General features: G+C 42.5%; 1 protein-coding gene across 3 annotated transcripts in view; it reads left to right on the top strand.

The window, feature by feature from the left end:
• The window catches only part of EPS8L3 (EPS8 like 3), a 75,196-nt gene that overhangs the window by 31,462 nt on the left and 24,758 nt on the right, over positions 1–18,976 (top strand). For all 3 annotated transcript variants that reach the window (XM_033918552.1, XM_033918553.1, XM_033918554.1), the window contains 9 exons: positions 2,280–2,353; positions 2,454–2,518; positions 3,740–3,898; positions 7,458–7,604; positions 8,074–8,150; positions 8,925–9,091; positions 11,077–11,165; positions 17,916–18,012; positions 18,327–18,394. In XM_033918552.1, the coding sequence (XP_033774443.1) occupies positions 2,280–2,353; positions 2,454–2,518; positions 3,740–3,898; positions 7,458–7,604; positions 8,074–8,150; positions 8,925–9,091; positions 11,077–11,165; positions 17,916–18,012; positions 18,327–18,394 (943 nt within the window). The remainder of the gene's footprint in view (positions 1–2,279; positions 2,354–2,453; positions 2,519–3,739; positions 3,899–7,457; positions 7,605–8,073; positions 8,151–8,924; positions 9,092–11,076; positions 11,166–17,915; positions 18,013–18,326; positions 18,395–18,976) is intronic.

Consider the following 18,976-nt stretch of genomic DNA (forward strand, 5'->3'; position numbering starts at 1 on the left):
ATCATAAAAAAGGACTATAGAAGGGGTGCATGCAGGCAATGAAGGAGAGATAGAGGACAAAAAGGTCCACACTTGCAGCCAGAAAGCCCGGATCCGGGGGCAATCCCAGAACATATGTCCCAAGGTAGCAGAATTCACAGGGCACTTGGGACAACAGGCGTGAGCGGCAAAGCCGGCTCGAAAAGCCCTCTGTGGAGAAATGTACGTTCTATGAAGGAATTTATATTCCTGCTCCCTATGGAGCATATTTAAGGAGAGAGCACGCAAGAAGACAAAACAATGAGAAATCAAGGAGGACGAGATAGTGCACCCTAGATCAGCGCTCCATGCCCCAGCCAACAGATCCGCTCGCTCATTCGACAACGGTGACAACAACGCGGTTACAAAGTAACGAAGGCGCGGGGCCGGATCCTCCCACAAACCCAAACTCAAGCCAAGACTCCGTGCCACCGAAGGACGCAAGGACGGCTCTCCGAGACTACGAACATAATGGCGAAGCTGCAAATAACCAAAGGCATCCACTCGATCCAAACCATAGAGAGACGCCAACTCAGAAGGAGAGAGAAGAATTCCCCTGTCAGTAAGCACATCGCCCACTCTACGTACCCCATGCGCATGCCAAAAGAATGCCACAATTTAAAATATGTGCTGGCGAGCAGGTGACCTCTGAAAGAGCTATAGCAATCTCCAGGCAGGTATCTCTGACTTCCCTGTGATATGAGAGCTTAGCAGATCTCTAAGACACCTGCCTGGAAGCTATTGTAGCTCAATTAGCAAAAGTCTTATGCTCCTCTTCCAGAGGTTATAAGTTCAAATCCCAACCAACTCCCCAGCACGTATTTTAATTGTAGCATTTTACCTTGCAGGTGCACCTTGATTAAATGTATTTTGAGCTTAATAAAGCAAAAATATAAAACCCAAAGAGCTATTTAGCAGATTGCATTAAGGACATCCAAACTATGTCTATGTTCCGGAAAAACGTCCAAAGAGTGCCTTCATTTCATCCATAAGAACTTAGGTTTATCTGAAGCCTAAACTGTGCTCAAAAGTTGACTTCCTTACAATGCCTATAAGACCTAGTTTTACAACTGCTCCCTCTGTAGCACATTGGTTAAACCTACAGCCTTCTACCCTAATGTTGCTGGTTCGAATCCCAGTAATTCTGTCTGACAGAAGAGAAATAAATAAAAGCATTAAACAGGTCCAACTTCCAGTATTACAACTATAATGAAAAACAGCATAAAATCGCCATTCTAATAACATAATAATAAAACATTAAGGACAATGTTTGAACGTCTAAATCTCTCCTGATTCTCTAAAGGACACCTAAACAGTGAAGAACTCTGCTGAGCACGATTCTAGAAAGGACGCATTTTGCAGAATCAGGGCGTTTATGTTTATTAAAATGATTTTTATACCTCTTAAATTGCCAAATAGGATCAAAGCAGTTAACAAAATAATCCAATTAAAATGATGAAAGGAACTCCATTAAAAATAGAAAGGGAAAGAAAAGAAAATCACATTATATAAAATAACATAACTCATACTTACTTTACAGTATCGTCTAGGATGTATAAATAAAATTATTATATAAAACAGAATGAAACACTGTCATAGTAAGAAGGCCAATAGAAAATAATAGGCCTTTAGATGTCTTTTAAAAGATATTAAAGACTCTTCTTTTCTATTCCATTAAACTTGGACTAAATACAAAAATGCACAATTTCTAGTTGAAGCAAGATGATGGGTAGATGTATGAGGTCCAAAGTGCACAACGAGCTACATCAAAGAAAGAGTTGGTCTTTAGAGAAGGGACTGTCTCTTCTGTGTTTTAATGTACAGTGACATCACAATGAATTCTGGATGACATCATAATGCAGCTGTATATGGTTCCCCCACTTGATGGTTCACTTTGCGTAAGCTCTTTGGAGCAGGAACTGTCTCTTCTATGTTATGGAAATGATAAATAGTGTACTCGATCAGTTTGTCAGTGTATAGCAGGGGTTTCCAGGCTAGTCAGGTTTTCAGGATAGCCCAAATGAATATGAATATGCATAAGATAGATTTGCATACCCCGTTTGTGGGCAATACCTGTTCATTTGTCCAGGGAGGAGCACGAGACATTAAACCAGATCTCGAGGGCTGAACATGAAGAAATAGACAAAAGTGTTGTGTAAACCTGGACTGAAGGATGAGGTGGGACCGATTGGCCCCTTCTTCTGCCTCCTTTCCAAGCACACGTTGCTCCATTTGATGTTCTTTCTCTCTTGTTCTTTTAGAGGGTTCCCTCCTGGTGAATCCGGCTTCGCAAGGAGTAACAGCATATCCAGACCTAGTGCCCAATCAGTCTATCGTAAGGAGCTCAGTATTGTCGATGCTTTCCTGACTTTCATCTAGTTCGAGCCAGTCACCCTTTTGCCTCTTTGCCCACCATGACACTCTCTTTCCTGCAGGTCAGAGGAAGCAGTATTCCCAGGCCTTATCCAGTCTACAGGATGGCTTTGAGCATCGAGTAGAGGTATGAAAGACATAGGCAGGTGGGTGGAGGCCGCAAAGTGTGCTAAGCTTTGTGCAGCCCTTTCTTTTGTGTCTGTCCAAAGCATGAGCTAATCACATGCAAAACCTAACACACTCCCCAATGCATAGGGCATTTAAATCCACATTACTGAGGCTATTGGCTGTTTTAAACAGATGCAGCACCACACCTGGAATTTCTGCCGTAACTGTGGCGAGGATTTCATGTCTGTTCCTTCCCTTTACTGTGAGCTAAGATCGGCAACCTTTTTGCTGCTATAAAAAGCACAAAAACCTGTCTCAGGGCACAAACATCTGTTGTGCAGGTGTCCAAAATATTAGTATCACAAAACATTGTTCACAGAATAGCATTCCAGCTGCAAATGTATGCACAAGATTTAGCTGCTGTGTGCTCGTGTCTAATTCTGACAGGGCTGGTTTAATATAATTTGGCTACTGCACCGAGGAGCAAATCTTTTGTATTCTTCTTGCTTTGGGAAGTCATTTGCAGTGGCGCCCCTCCCCCGCCCTCATCTCCAACCCCCCTGCTCCATCTCCAATACCCCTGATGGGCGCGTGCCTCCCTTGCCTTCCCTTCCCCTGCACCCCGTTGTTTATTGCCGCAAGCAACAAGATCTTCAACGTGCTCCTCGCAACCCTGAAGGCTCTCCCTCTGTCGTCACCTCCGGAAAGATGTGGTCGCAAGGAGCACGTTGAAGTTCTTACTCGTGAACAACTAGAGGTATAGGGGGGGAAGAGAAGAGGGCACGTGCATGGGAAGAAGTGAGGGGGCGGTGCCAGCATCCCCCCCAACATAGTGCCCAGAGCAGACCGCCCCCCCCCACTGATCATTAATGAAAGACTTGTAACACAGGATTTCCGCAAGAGCCCCAGAATAAGTCTGACTTTTTACAAGGTGAGAAGAAGGCTAATTTCCTTTCGCATCCCTTCTCAGTAGTGGTGGGCAAATTCCAGTTTCCTCATGTTATCAAGCAAATCTCAGCTGAAATGGCATGACTGGAGCAACTTAGCTCTTGAGGCGGATGACAGATCCATTTGCTTGAAAGGGGTTAGAAAGGTTTGGTTTTAAGAAGAGAAAGATGCTCAGAAGGAACCTTGCTTTTCTTCAGCTTTCCCTCTAAATGTAGTACAGGAAGAGAGAGCTGAGGACCAGCTTCCTCTCCCTGGAATGACTTATCTTAAATAATGTGGGTTCTGCTCCCAGCACCTGTTCACTTGCGAAGTTAAAGACGGAGAAGTGAAGAGCGTTGAAGACTGCATTAATCGACTGAAGATACTGGAAGCCCAGGGCCGCATTTGGGCACAAGATCTGATTTTGCGAATCAAAGACGAAGAGCTGCTATTGGCTGATATTGAAACCAAGGTAAGAGCTTGGCAGCCTTCGCTGGAACACAGGAGACTAGATGAGCAGAAACCTATGTGTAATTTTAATAGATTTGGGGATTCACTTGGTGAATGGCAGTTCTCGGCTTGTGGAGATAGTTCATAAGCAACATTTTCATGCAAAGTGGAAATAAACTTCAGACATGTTTCTCATTACTTATCTGTTTTGAATGTTCATTTTCAGCAACTATGGATAATATTTATTTCTATCTATCTACTTTATTAAAGGCAGATTAGAAAGACAAAATGCTAGAATAAAAATTGCACCAACATAGAATCATATTCAATTTCACGTTTCTTACTAAAACCATCACAGACTGTCCCATCATGCACCAAATGCCATCGTACAAAGTTGCCCTTTCAGTCATTTTTTCAACGTACTTATTTCACTTTTAGGGACATAAAAACTGTCTGTCATCACTCGGACGTCCTAATTGCTGAGATGTGCAAGTGCTGATAATCAAAACTAGCGAGACATTTCCTCTGTTGTGCATCCAGAGTTTAAGGGGGTGGCGTTATGAGGCATGTTATGGGCGGGCTGTGAGCAGACTGGACTTGGAGTCTTGGGGGTATAATCAAACCTTTCCCAAGACCTCCTGGATGAAACTTAGATGTTTTGGGCTAGACCTCTTTTGGAAGCATTTAAGTGCCAAAAAGATACCCAAATTGACCAGAAGGATTAAGTAATGACCCCCCCTCACTCTTGTCCCCATGTCATTCTCTATTTCAAAGGAAGTACATTCCATTCTGTAGGTTCTGCTAAAGAGACAGAACACTTCCTTGTGACTTCATACCAAGTTTTAGACAAGATGAGAAGTGCCAAATATCTTCCTCCATCAGATCACAATGATCTAGATCAGTGTTCTTCAACCTTTTTACACCTATGGACCGGCGGAAATAAAATAATTATTTCGTGGACCGGCAAACTAATAAGACTGAAATTTTTAAAAACCCCATTGCTGCCCTGTCCTCGCGAGCTCGGTCCCGTTAACCATCCGATCCCATCCGCACAAGCCTCAAATAGTTATGATTTTATACTGAACATATTTTATTAAAGTATAAAAAGAAACAATATTCTGTACAATTGTCATTTTATAAATATAAATAATACAGGGCAAGGATCAACAAAACCCCCGTCTCCCCTCCCCTTCACATATATCCCCTCTACTATCAAGAAAACTGAATAAGCCAAATTATTACAGAATGCTACACAAATATCATGCTAACAGAATACCGCAGTCACACATGGCAGGAATGGTGTTAGGGGAGTGGAACTAGGGCAACTGCCCCCTGGTCAGAGAGCCCTAAGCCAGCTGGAAGCTAAAGACGCACTGCCTGGGCTTTGCACTCCCCAGTTATGTCTAACATCAGCTCTAGCAGGATACATATTTTAAATCTGATATATTCTAATCACAAGATAGAAATAAAATTATTTTTTTCTACCTTTTGTCGTCTCTGGTTTCTGCTTTCATCGTCTTTTCACTCTCTTCCATCCAGCGTCTGCTCTCTGCCTCTTCAATCCAGCATCTGCCTCTTCCATCCACTGTCTGCCCTCTACCCCTACCCCTACCCCTACCCCTCCCATATGGTATCTGCGTTCTTTCTATGCCCCTCTCCCTACACCAGATCTAGCATCTTTGTCCCTCTTTCCTTATTTTTTATCTGACCCCCCTTCCCAGCATCAATCTCTCTCTACCTTGTCATTCCTCTGTCTCTCCCCTTTCCCTCATCTGATCTCTCCATTCCATCCTGACTCCTTCCCCTCCTCTAATCTCCCTGCCAGCTGTTTCCTTCCAATGTTCCTCCTCCCCTGTCCAGCAGTATCTTTTCTTTTTCTTCCTCCCCTTATCAAACAGTAACTCTCTTCCCTTCCCATTCTCCCCTGTCAGCAGTAGCCCCTTCCCCTCCCTTGTCCAGGAGTACCCCTTCTCCCTTTCCTCCTCCCCTTATCCAACAGTAATTCTTATCCCTCCCCTTTCCCTTCTCCCCTGCCAGCAGTAGCCCCTTCCCCTCCCTTGTCTAGGAGCACCTCTACTCCCTTCCCTCCAGCAAATGTTTCCTCGATGTAGGCTAGCGGCAGCTCTGTGTGCTTTTAACTTCGGCACACAGCTGCCCCATAGCAGTATTTTAGCGCGGTTTCATGAGGCAGCCTCGGGGCCTTTGCTAGGCCGGCCCGCTTCGATGATGCGATGTGGGCCGGCCTACCAAAGGTCCCGAGGCTGCCTCATGAAACCGCGCTAAAATTCTGCCTAGGGGCAGCGGTGTGCCGAAGTTAAAAGCACACAGAGCTGCCGCTGCTTTTCTGGGGGTGCGGAGACAAAGGCTGGAGCGGAGACAGACGCGGCAGGAGTCGGTGGTGGCAGGCAGGAGAGCCGGTATAGCGACTGGAAAAGGAAGTTGCAAGTCAGCTGACGCCGGCACCTTTTGCTGCGGCGGGGTCCTGAATCGTTGGCGGACCGGCGGTTGAAGAACTGTGATCTAGAACAGATAACAAATAATATGGAACAGCCAACCTCAAGGCATTAAAGTTCCTCAATAATATCTTACATCACTCCAGATATTCTATGGGCAGCCAATGTCAATTCCTCAAGTAAAGTGTTCAAAGCTTCGGGTGCCAATTCACATGGCCTGCAGCATTAACATAGTAGATGACAGACCAAGGAAAATAAAAGAACAAAATATTCATATTCAGCTGATTAGTGATTTAAATTCAAATACAAATAATCTGGCCACTGAAAAGTTCTCAACCCAACCAACAAAGATGGGACAGTCTCTCTCCATCAAGGGCTTTACACTCAGTCCAGTGATTTTCTACTTTTTTCATTCCATTGGAAAAATGCGGAACAAAAAGTGAAAAATCAGGGGCCCTTGATGGAGAGAGACTGCCCCAACTTTGTTGGTTGGGCTGAGACTTTTTCAGTGGCCCCTGGTAAATCCTAGCAAATAAACACTTGATCTCTGATTTCACTTAGCTTATTTTATGTTAAAGCTCAATCCCTGTATTTGGCTGAATAGTAAAATTTGCAGCTCTAAATCTCTGTAAAACCAAATTGTGCATCACTGTTCAAAGGTCCTCAGGTTTAACACCATACAACAAATGTAATGATAGAAAAGAATCTCTCACTACATTTCAAATATGTGGTTTACTGACAATGTAGAAACAACTCAGCCTAAGTTGACAGTTCTCCCATGTCTGTCGAAGCAGCTCCCTGTTTTTTATGACTTTATTCTTATGTTATAATTGTTTGTGTTTATAGTAATGATTATGTGTATTTTACTTGTTCTCTGCTCTGGATTAGGGTGTATTATAAGTAAGTCTAAATCTAAACTCTTTACCTGAGATGCAACCATTAAAGTCTATTTACACATTGGAATTTAATCCAAAAAACTCATTTTATTCAAATTCAGATTTTTACTTACTATTTACTGCCACTTAGCAGGAAGGCAAATGATGAGAAGACATGCCTTTCACTGCTACAGGGACAAATCAGAGAGCAGGGCAGTTCCTTGCCTCATCCATCTTCTCCTTCACTTTCTAGGAGGAACTGGAATGCTTCCCCTTGGGGTGTGTTCAGAATTGCTGCTCTGTCTTAAACAGCTGCTCATTCAACTCTATCCTTGCCATTACTGTCAGAGACCATCACCACAAAGAGAACATCTTTCTTTTCCAATGTGAAGAGATAGGGGTAAGTACCCTTAGGTTCTTCTCACTGTCCTATGCCTGGGTCATTCCATTTCTTACAAGGGGGTGTCATTATCAAAGCCTGGACCATCCAGTCCCACCTGAAGTAGTTGGTGAACAATGCCTCAGTTACTCTGTCTTGTCCTGGGTTATTCCACTCATGAAGGTTGGGGTCAGTGATCAGGACTTGGATTGACCCATCTCAGGATAGGGATGATTTCTTGCATGGAGCTCCTATTGGAAGGGACTGTTTGAACATGTAACTCAAGCCTAGTATAAATGCCAAGAAAATGGTTACCTAAGGGAGAAGTGCTCCAGATACCATTCCATTACGTAATGTGGCCATTTAAGAGAAGATCATTTGTCTGAACAAAAGCTAAAGGAAAGTTCATACTGTAATTATCCATTGAAAATAGTTTGAGAGAAGCAAAGAAGTCTATAAAAACCTACTTAGTGTCTATTTTTCTGATCAGGCTGAGCTGCTACAAGTCAGCTTGGAGAAAATCCTTGAGGAGAAAAAGGAAGCATGGGAGAGCCAGTACAATCTGAGGTACAGCTATGATCATTCACAGACCCTAGGCATTCTTGAATATTCATTTATCATCCTCTGCTCAATTTAAAAAAATAACTCTCGAAATAATAGTACACTCTATTAACAAGCCTGGAGCAGGAGATTAGGAGAACACAATGTGGAAGCAGAACCGGAGAGGAAGACAGATGATGTTGGCTTGTTTGACCTGGCAGCGTTGCTGTGATTCTTACATAAAAGAAGCAAGTCACTCATAGCCAAGGCCCAGAAAAAGAACAAAGTAATCACCAAAGAGACACAAAAAGATTCTTAATTGAAAAAATCAATATCGTGCATGTATAAAATATATTTCATTGTGAAATTAAATTAAGACATCAACTTATGTTTCTCACTGAGGCTGCACCAGAGGTAGCAAACCAATTACTAAATATTCTAAAATTAATAGTCGTTCATTGATTCACTACAGGGAACTCTTCCACTTGGTCGTTAATAGAGCAAACTACCTTTCTTATTTAGTGAGGCTGTGACATTGGCGAGTGATGTCTTGGTCTCATGATATGATGCTCCAGATCTCACCAGGGTTTCTTTCCTTCCTGTCTGTTTCCACAACATATAGTTTCAGCCTCCATCGCTCCTGTTTTAAGGGAACTCAAGACTATAAGCATATGGAACACACCTAATGGTGTAAGGGTTCAGCAAAGTGATATCCCCTCTTGTGTGAGTGATAGGGCTTCTCTGCTCTAGCACAATGTTACAAGTTGATTTATTCCATTCTTTTCTAAATAACATTTTCAGGAATAATTTGGAAAACATATTGTCCCAGTACACTCAGACCCGGACTGCATCAAAACCCTCTAGAGCCCCTCAAGATGGCTGGACTGCAGAAGATTTGACCCCCACTTTCCCATGGTCAGAGGAATTGCAGAGACAAGAGCCGCCAGCAACGCAAAAACTGGAATATGGTACATGGGCCCGTTTGACCCTTAACTCATAATGTATGCATTAATACAAACAGGTTAATATTTAGTGAAATGTCTCTTCTAGACCTTTCTTCTTATTCCTAGAATACATCTACAGTGCTGAATATTCTAGTATAAGGTGTTAGACAGTGAAGTGCCAAATAGTCAATCTAGAAGACTCTGAATCCTGGTGTTGTCCATTTAAGACCTCAGGTTATACTTTGCTTTTTTCCCCACATCAAACGTTATTTACCACCCTAATATTCCGCCTGTGGTGGTCAGTTTTTCATAAAAATATAACTAGAAATAAGACTTCTCAATATATAAATCAAATAATAAGGCTTGAATATAAATGTTGAAAATATAATGCAATTTTTCACATACACTCAGATTTGTGTAATCCAACCAAGAGCCGTAGCTCCTATAGTCGAACCGACCGTCCCATCGCTGTGCATGACTTTGATGTGAAAGATAGTAAGTGAGGCTCTACTGATTAATAACTTTGTTCTCAATGGCAATAAGAGGAGAAAACAACCCCTCCACTTAGCTTTAAGGTGAATTAGCAGGTCCCGACATGGGCCATGTTTTGAGGGTCTGTTTCAAGGAACCCAAAGGAGAAATATTAGACTTCAAATGCCAGAGAAATGGGTGCTTGTGTGAATCATTGCCATTGAGAACAAAGTTATTAACCAGTAGAGCATGTGGACTCACTTCACATCAAAGTCATGCACAGTGATGGGATGGTGGGTTCGACTAGAGGAGCTACGGCTCATGGTCGGATTACACAAATCTGAGTGTATGTGAAAAATTGCATTATATTTTCAGCATTTATATTCAAGCCTTATTATTTGATTTATATATTGAGAAGTCTTGTTTCTAGTTATATTTTTGTCATTGAATTTGACCTCTCACTTCTGTATATTTTTGCGAGCATTTTCCTCACTTCCTATTATTTTTGACTCAGTTTTTTATAAAGCCACAGACCCCCATGGATTGAATCAAATCTGAATCTTCAATGCTGGGTCTAGGTTCAGGTACCAGCCTGGAGGTCATGTTGGTGCTGGTCAATATTCATTGCCCCCCCCCCCCCCCCATCCACTCCTCTGCCTTGCATGTGTCTTCACTTCTAGCTCTTCACCAGCAGGGGCAGAAGCTCCAACCTGCTGCTTGCACCAGTCTCAGTTCTCCCTCGCAACCAGGAAGTGACATCAGGAGAAAGAACCAAGGCTGGCGTGGGCAGAAAGTTGGAGGTGTTGCTTGCACTGGGGAAGTTACAGAGGTACGGGGAAGAAAAGGGGCATGTGTGCATGGCGGGGGGCAGGTAAGGAATGGAGGGGGCCACTGCCCTGAGTGCCTCGCACTCTCATTTTGCCACTGGCAGTCACATAGCCTTTTGTGCAGACCTATCTGACTACTTAGCTCTGCAGGTGCCCACAGGACTGTCAGCTCCTCCCCGACATGGCCGGAGACTGGCCTGGCACTAGCTGGACAGTGCTGCGGCGATTACACCACCTGATTAAGTACTGCTGGCATAATCCAAAGAAATGTCTAAGTCCGATTTGGACGTAGGGCGCAGGTTGGCCAAAGTCAGCAGCGGCAGAATGTCCGAGAACTTTTCAGTGGCCTCTCGTAGCACAGCAGAGCCCCAGATTATTTATATTTGAATTTAAATCACTAATCAGCTGAATATCTATCTGTACGTCCATGTGTTTGATCGTCCGGACCGCCATTATATCTATCTTTACACCATATTCTCAACAAACACCCAGAACAAGACCTTTTGGACGTGGGAGGGGCCAGCATTGTGATGGACTGGCCACCCAGACATGGCAAGAGAGCAGTGGGGTACCTTGCTGTGAACTTCACAAGAAGGGTGCCACATAAACATCTCACCAGAACTCCCTTATAGGTTATGGTGAGCCCCCCAAAACTTGTGCAGCCCATGATCCTGTTAAGCAAACCTTCATTCAGATTCTTCTGTATTTCAGATTCCACATCACAGCGGCAAAATGGATCTCAGCCTCCATCCAAGGAACCCAGATCAAATGTAGAGAGCCAGGATCAGGCACATGATATCGTAAGTGCTTCGGCCTCTATGAGCTCATTGTCTAAAGCACAGGTGTCAAACTCAAGGCCCACGGGCCAAATCCTGCCCACCTGGTTGTTTTTTTGCGGCCCACAGTCCAATGCCCCCAGTGTTTCCTTGTGGCTGGCTCCCTCCTCCTCACAGCCTTAGTGTGCACGGAGCCATGTGCAGCGGCTCCTCACGTGTCCCACACGTCAGAGAGAAGGCTTCCGGTTCAGGTGCAGGACGCACGAGGAACTGCTGCACCATACGATTTATGAGGGGCCGCTGAAAAATTCTCAGCCTAGCTAGATCCCAAGTAGCAATAAGCAGTGGATTTCTTCAAGTCCATCTCAATAATAGCCTATGGACTTTTTTTTTAGGAAATTATGCAAACCTTTTTTAAACCCCGCTAAGCTAACTGATTTCACCACATTCTCCACCAACAAATTCCAGAGTTGAATTACACGTTGTGTGAAGAAATATTTTCTCCAGTTTGTTTTAAATCTACTATTTAGTAGCTTCATCGCATGCTCCCTAGTCCTAGTATTTTTGGAAAGAATGAACAAGCGATTCACCTCTACCCTTTCCACTTCACTCAGTATTTTATAGACCTCTATCATAGCACCCCTGAGACGTCTCTTCTCCAAGCTGATGAGCCTTAGCTGCTTTAGACTTTCCTCATAGGGAAATCATCCCAAACCATTTATCATTTTTGTCACCCTTCTCTGTACCTTTTCTAATTTTGCTATATCTTTTTTGAGATATGGCGACCAGAACTGCTCACAGTATTCAAGTTTTATTAGGTGTTTTCTACAGAGCTGACTATAGAACAGGGGTACTGCAAGGTTCATGCGCTGTCTGCAGTTTTGTTCAATCTTTATCTGACATCATTGAGAAATTTATTTTGTAAGTTAGATATTAGTATTGTCTGTATGCAGATGATGTACAATTTTTCTTTCCTTTGTTAGATTGGCAAAATGAGTTGAAGGATAAACTGACATTATATTTGCATGCAATTAATGATTGGATGACGAGTCATGAACTAGTTTTTAATCTTGCAAAAACAGAGTAGGAAGAGTTGAAGATTCATTATCACCAGAAGTTATTGAGGTAGATAGCATAATAATAATAATAATAACTTTATTCTTCTATACCGCCATAGTCGTGAGACTTCTAGGCGGTTCACACTGAAGAGAGCTGGACAGTCAGCAAGTTACAATATGTAGAAGTCCGGGATACAATATATAGAAATTTACAAAAAAAGCATATAGAATCTTACAAAGAGCATATAGAGTCTTACAAAAGGCAGTGAAATTTAATGTTAGACATTTCAGACTTAAAAAGCAGGAGTGGACATATGTAGTGTTAGGTGTAGATACTTTTTTAGGTGACAATTCTGTTGAATAAGGCAGTTTTTATGGCTTTTCTAAAGGCCTTATATGTCAGTCTTGCTCCATTTATGTAGCTGTCTAACCAGTGTTGTTGTTTGTTTGCTTGGTACTTAAAAGTTCTATCCAGGAAGGTTTTGTATTTGCAGCCGGTAATGCTGGGAATGCAAATAGGTTGCTGTTTCTGGTTTGTCTCGTAGGGCTGTATAGAATGAAGTGAGGTAGCAGGTAGGTAGGAGCTAGTCCCCAAACCAGCTTGAAACATATGCAAGAGAACTTGAAAATTTTCTAGCCTCCATTGGTAGCCAGTGAAGCAGTCTGTAGTAGGGGCTAACATGGTCGCTCTTTTTCAATCCAAATATCAAGCGGACCGCTGTGTTTTGGACAATCCTAAGTTTCCTTACGTTTTTTTAGGTATACCCATATAAACAATATTGCAGTAGTCCAGTGTTGAAAGCACTAGTGATTGCACTAGTAGACTAAATGATAGAGAGTCGAAATATTTTTTGGTGGACCTTAATTTCCACAGTGTCAGGAAACATTTTTTTACTACTATGTTCGTGTGTTCCACCATTGTCAAGTGGGTGTCTAGTGTGACTCCCAATATTTTTATTGTTTTAGTAATCGGGTATGCATGATCTTTTATATGTAACGTTGTATTGGTAATTTTGTCTGTTGGGCTTGCAAGGAAGACTTTTGTTTTTTCTGTGTTTAGTTTCAGCTTGAAGTTTATTGTCCATTGTTCTATTTTGGTCATAATTTGAGAAATGTATTGAGGTCTCTTTCGTTATGCTGTTTACTGGGATTAAAATGGAAATGTCATCTGCATATATGTAGTGGATTAGGTTTAGCTTTTTTAGGAAGTGTCCTAGGGATAATATGTAGATGTTGAATAGAGTAGGAGACAGCGGTGAACCTTGTGGTACTCCCGAGGGGTTTTTCCAAGTGTTTGAGTATGTCCCTCCACTAGTCACCCGGTAAGATCTCTTTGTTAGGAAACCCTGTAACCAGTTTCTTACTCTTCCCGTGATTCCTATTCCGTTTAGGCAGTGTAGCATTATTTCGTGATCAAACAGATCGAAAGCGCTGCTGAAGTCTAGTTGTAAAATCAGAGCACTTGTTCCTTTGCTGAATAAGCCATATAGGTGATTAAGGATCGAGGCTAGGACTGTCTCAATACTAAAACCTTTTCTGAATCCCGATTGGTGTTCACTGAGGATGTTGAATTTGTCTAGATAGTCTACTAGCTCCAAATTGACCAGTCCTTCGAGAAGCTTGGTGAATAAGGGGATGCTTGCTATCGGTCTATAGTTGTTTTTTTGGGCTAGTGAGTGTTTTTGGTCTTTTGGAATGGGTGTGATTAGTATATGACCCATTTCCTCATGGAATGTTCCTTCAGCGAGAGTGGTTGCTATCCAGGTAAAAAGATCCTTTTTAAAATCTAGAGTGGCTGCTGTCATGGTCTTGGAAGGACATACGTCCAGTAGGCAGTTTGATTTGGTATATTTGTTGTATAGGTTAGGAATTGGTGCCAGTTTGGAGGTTCAAAATGGTTCCAGAGCATGTCTACTCTTGATTCTTGTTCGTGGGGTTCTGATTGGAAATCGAAGTTGGGTGAGGGTGAAGGTATTGTCGATTTTACATCTAAGATTTTGTTTTTAAAAAACGTGGCAAGAGTTTCTGCCGAGGGTGTACATTCATTATTCTGTAGCATGATTTGGGTGGTGTCTGTTAGTCTGTTTACCAACTTGAATAGTTCTTTGCTATTTGTTTTGGGTGTCCCTATTTTTTGTGCGTAGTATGTTGTTCGCTTTTCTATGCTCAGTTTTTTGTAGTTTTTCATTTTTTGTTTCCAGTGAGTTTTGTCTTCTTCTTTGTTTGTTTTCTGCCAGGATCTTTCTATTTTTCTCAGTTCCTGTTTTAGAGTTAGTAGTTCAGAGTCGTACCATTCATTTGGTTCCCTTTCTTTCTTTTTATATGTTTGTAACGGTGCTATTTGATCTAATATTTCTTTGCTAGACTTTGCCCATCTGTTTGGGAAGTTTTGTGTTTCCTCCATTTTGGGTTGTAATTCGTAGTGGGTCCAGAATTCTATTGGGTTTATAGTTCCTCTTCTGGTGATTGTGGCTGGGTTTGGGTTTTTTCTTTTATACTTTGGTTGGTGTGTTTTTTTTTTGCCAATAAAGATCAAAATTACAAATGTAGTGATCTGACCAGATGCATTCTTTCCAGGCCTCTATGCTATGTTGGATCTTTGGATCAGGGACTTCTTTTTGTGAGAAGGTAATTAGGTCTACTTGGTGGCCTTTTTCGTGTGTTTTCTCTGGTTTTGGTACTGAGAAGCCGAGGGTTGTTAGGAAAGTGACAATTTCTATCAAGTTTGGTTTATCCACTTGTTCTAGGTGAACGTTCATGTCGACCAGTAGTAGGTTATATGTTCCTTTTAGGGTGTTAGTGGTGAGGTATTCAAAGAATTCTTCTCTAGTATTAGACCACTTTTGGGGGGGGATGTAAAATAATGTCACGGTTAGTGCCTCTTCTAGTTGGGTGTTGGTGATCTTACAGGTTAATATTTCTAGGTCGTTTGTGGTTTTTGCGTCTATTTTGCTATATTCAAAGGATTCTTTTAAAATGATCGCTATACCGCCCCCTTTTTTCCAGTTTCTAGATAGTGGTATTATTTTGTAACCTTGGGGTAGCATTTCTTTTATAATCGTGTCTGTATCTGAAATCATCCATGTTTTGGTCAGGCATAGGAGATCGGGGTTAGTTTGCGTCAGCCAATCGTGCAGTATTTGAGCTTTGTTTCTTACAATATGGAAGCAAATGAACGTTTTATGCATTTGGACAGATTCTCTTTTATCCATAAAGGATCAGGTTTTATCTGTCATTAAAACTGCTCGCTTTCAGATGCGGCTTTTGAGTAGATTAAAACCATATGATTTTCATCTTCTAGTTCAGTTGTATTACAAAGGTTGGATTATTGTAAATCACTGTGGTTGGGTATGTCATCAGCCAAATGTAGATCTTTACAGAGCAAATTTGAGCATGTGATACCTTTACTACAAAAATTGCATTAGCTACCTTTTAAATCTTAAGGTGTTGGTATTGATTTTTCAAGAAATTCACCGAGGGATACTGTGGTATCTTTTACATGCTGGAACATTACATCAGCCCCATTAGTCCTTAAGATCGGAGAACATGATGCATTTAACTGTTGATGAGTTAAAGCATGTAAGATATGCTAGTACCAGAGCTATGGCTATTTCGGTAGCAGGGGTGAAGCTTTGGACTAATCTGGTTGGACAATTTAAAATGAATTATAACTTTCAGCGTTTTAAAAAATTATTTAAAACTTATCTTTTTATAGAAGCTTTTTAAGTGGTTAAGAAGTAGCAGCTGAAGGAATGAAGTGATTAATGGAAATGTTATTTGTATAATTTTTTGTTTTTGGTGCTTTTATCTTATGATTTTTTTTTTGTAATCCACTTAGGTATAAATGAATATACGTTTGTTTTTTAATAAATACATTAAAAAAGCCGTGCCAAGGAAAGCCACTGCTTATCCCTGGGTCAGCAGCCTGTAATCTTTGCTGCTCTTTGGGATTCTACCAGGCATTTGGGAGCTGCTGAAAGCAGAATTCTGGGCTTGCTGGAGCTTTGGTCTGTCCCAGGAGGCAATTATTTATTTTATTTAAGTATTTATAAACCACCTTCATTCAGGTACTCCAGCATTTTTCCCTGTCTGTCCCAGTGGGCTCACACTCTATCCAATTTACCTGGGGCAACAGGGGATTATGTGACTTGTCCAGAGTCACAAGGAGCAGTGTGGGATTTGAACCCACAACCTCAGGGTGTTGAGACTGTAGCTAACCATTGTGCCAGGTTCTTTTGCATTTCATTCCACACAACACTTTGATCCATTTCTTGCATCGTAGTTTGTCATTTTTCCGTATGTTGAAGGTCTTCCTCCTGTCCTCACACAGAATCAATAAACTTACAGCGATATTCAGTCTCGCAAAAGGGGGAATTCGCTGTAGAGCGCCAACTGTTTTAGCACTGGGATGACGCACACTACATGCAAATTCTACAACGTTAATTGTGTGTGCGATGGCAGTTCTAGAATTAAGAGCCTAATCCTACACTTCTACACCTAACTTTAGTTGCAAGCTCAGCAGCCAACGTAGCATCTAGCTGCAGACGCTGTACCCCAGTGCATAACTGCCTGATTTGCCCTTGACCTTCCCGTGCCCTTCACAGGTCCACAACCACCATGGATTTATCCACTCTGGAATTTTTGCGGGCAACTTATAAAATGCCAAGTAGTAGCTGATTCATTGCGTCGAGTGCACACATTTGCAGATGTGGCAGAGAACTGGGCACACAACTGGATAGAATTAGTGGGAAACTATGCAGTGCCCAGAACCCAGGACTGGCCACAAAGAAATGGCAGCAGAGTAAGAGGGCACTGCTGTGAAACATCTCACCCTAACTCCCCCAAAGCCTACTGTACCCACCTGCCTGCAGGTTTTAGTGGGCTCACGCTTTCAACCACTGGGCCTGGGTCCCCTTCTCTGAAGTCCACTGCACTGACCACCAGGCTACTCCAGAGACCTGCTTGCAGCTCTGCTAGGACTGGCCATAGTTCTGGCAGGTGTCATAGAGACAGGTATGTACTGTTTTATGCAGATATTTGGGGGTTGGGGGGGTCAGTGTGTGGGGGCCATATTTTCATGTCTCCAGTGGTTATCTGGTCAGTTTGGGTACCTTCCCCTCCTCCTTGGTTTGGTATCTCTATCTGCCCCTTCCCTTTCTTCCCTATAGTCCAGCATCTTTCTTACCACCACCACCACCCCCTGGATCCCGTGGTTGCTTATTTGGTGCTGTTGGTAGCCCGAATGAACTGAACACGCTGCCTTCAGAGAGAGAAAGTTTCCGGGTCACCGAAAGCAGCTGCCGATGTCACAAAGAGTTACAGCAGCACCGGGTGAGCAAGCACAGGATCTCATGGGGGGGGGGAGAAGGCTTCAGATAGGTGCATGAGTGTAGATGTCTGGTTTCTCTGGACAAAAGTTCTAAAATTTAAAAGCCGCCCAGATGCCCGACAGAGTCCTCAAAAAGAGAACATGTCCAGGGAAATCTGGACATCTGATGACCCTAGCTAAGCCCGCCCTAATCCCACCCACAACACACCTGTATGACGTCCCCTTAAGATTTAGACGCACTGGAGACAAAACAACTAGAAAGATGTCTAAAAAATCCGTTTTGAAAATGCCCACTTGGACGTTTTGACTAGTAAGACATCCAAGTGCTGGTTTATGCCAGCTTTTTTGAAAACGAGCCAAGTCTTTCCACCTCTTCTTCTGTTGCAGGAAGTCCTGAACCATGTGCTAAGTGACATTGAGGCATTTATGGGGAAAGTGACTAATTCTCCATCTGTCAGCAAGAAGAAGAAGAAAAAGCAGAAAGGTAAGAACAGAAAGTTCTGGCTTTATAATTCAGAGTTTTCTCCCATTCTGCCTATTCCAAGGCTGGGGAGGGGATCGTACTCTGCTCTCTCCTGTGTGCGTATGTGGGGGGATGAGGTGAAAGAAGGTCTTTAAAGGGAACTATTTCAGTGGTGAACAATTAGAGTTACGGGGTGCGGAAGGAGCGAGGGAGGGAAGGGCGCCTCTCACCCTCATTACGTCCCTGGGCATGGATATTGCTGACCAGAAAGCCATGGCCTTCATTTTCTCTGTTTTAATTATGTGCTGTTGGGTTGTTGTTTTTTTCTCACAAAGACTCTCCAGTTCCAGAAGCTGAATATGTAGATATTTTTCAGAAAGTGAAGTTCGCCTTTAACTTGCTGGTAGGTCACAATGACTAAAAAAGAAATCTCATTCCTTGTGGCTTTGTTTGTTCTGTGTTACCCTTTTTAATTAGATCATTTTAATTGACTTTGTAGTATATCTGATGATAATTTATTCCCAGAGCTGGAATGAAAGCAGACTGCTGAATTGGGGGAAAAGAATGAAACTTTAAGCAAGGGGTAAAGGTTGGAGAAGGGATGACACGTGATGTTGGGGCTACCTGGATAAGGGAAGGAAGAGAAGAGACCCAATTGGAGGAAATGGGGGGTAGCAGGCCTGAAGAAAAGACAGTGGGCTAAGTGCCAAGGAAGTCACGACACTCCTTGTGACCTTTGACAAGTTACTTAACCCTCTTTTGCGTCAGGTACAAGATTATAAAGTCTCTGGAGACATGGAAATATCTTGCCTTGGCCCCTATACCTAAAAATTATGGAACGGAGATGCGGCAGCGGCTTCCATGCACTGACCCCACCCAGCGTGATGGGCAAATGTATATGGCTTGGGCTGGATGGGCTAATTATAACACAATATATAATACTTACAAATAAACATAAAACACGATACAGATATATATATAGACT

The sequence above is a fragment of the Geotrypetes seraphini genome, chromosome 13 (genome assembly GCF_902459505.1).
Source record: "Geotrypetes seraphini chromosome 13, aGeoSer1.1, whole genome shotgun sequence".
NCBI lineage: Eukaryota > Metazoa > Chordata > Amphibia > Gymnophiona > Dermophiidae > Geotrypetes > Geotrypetes seraphini.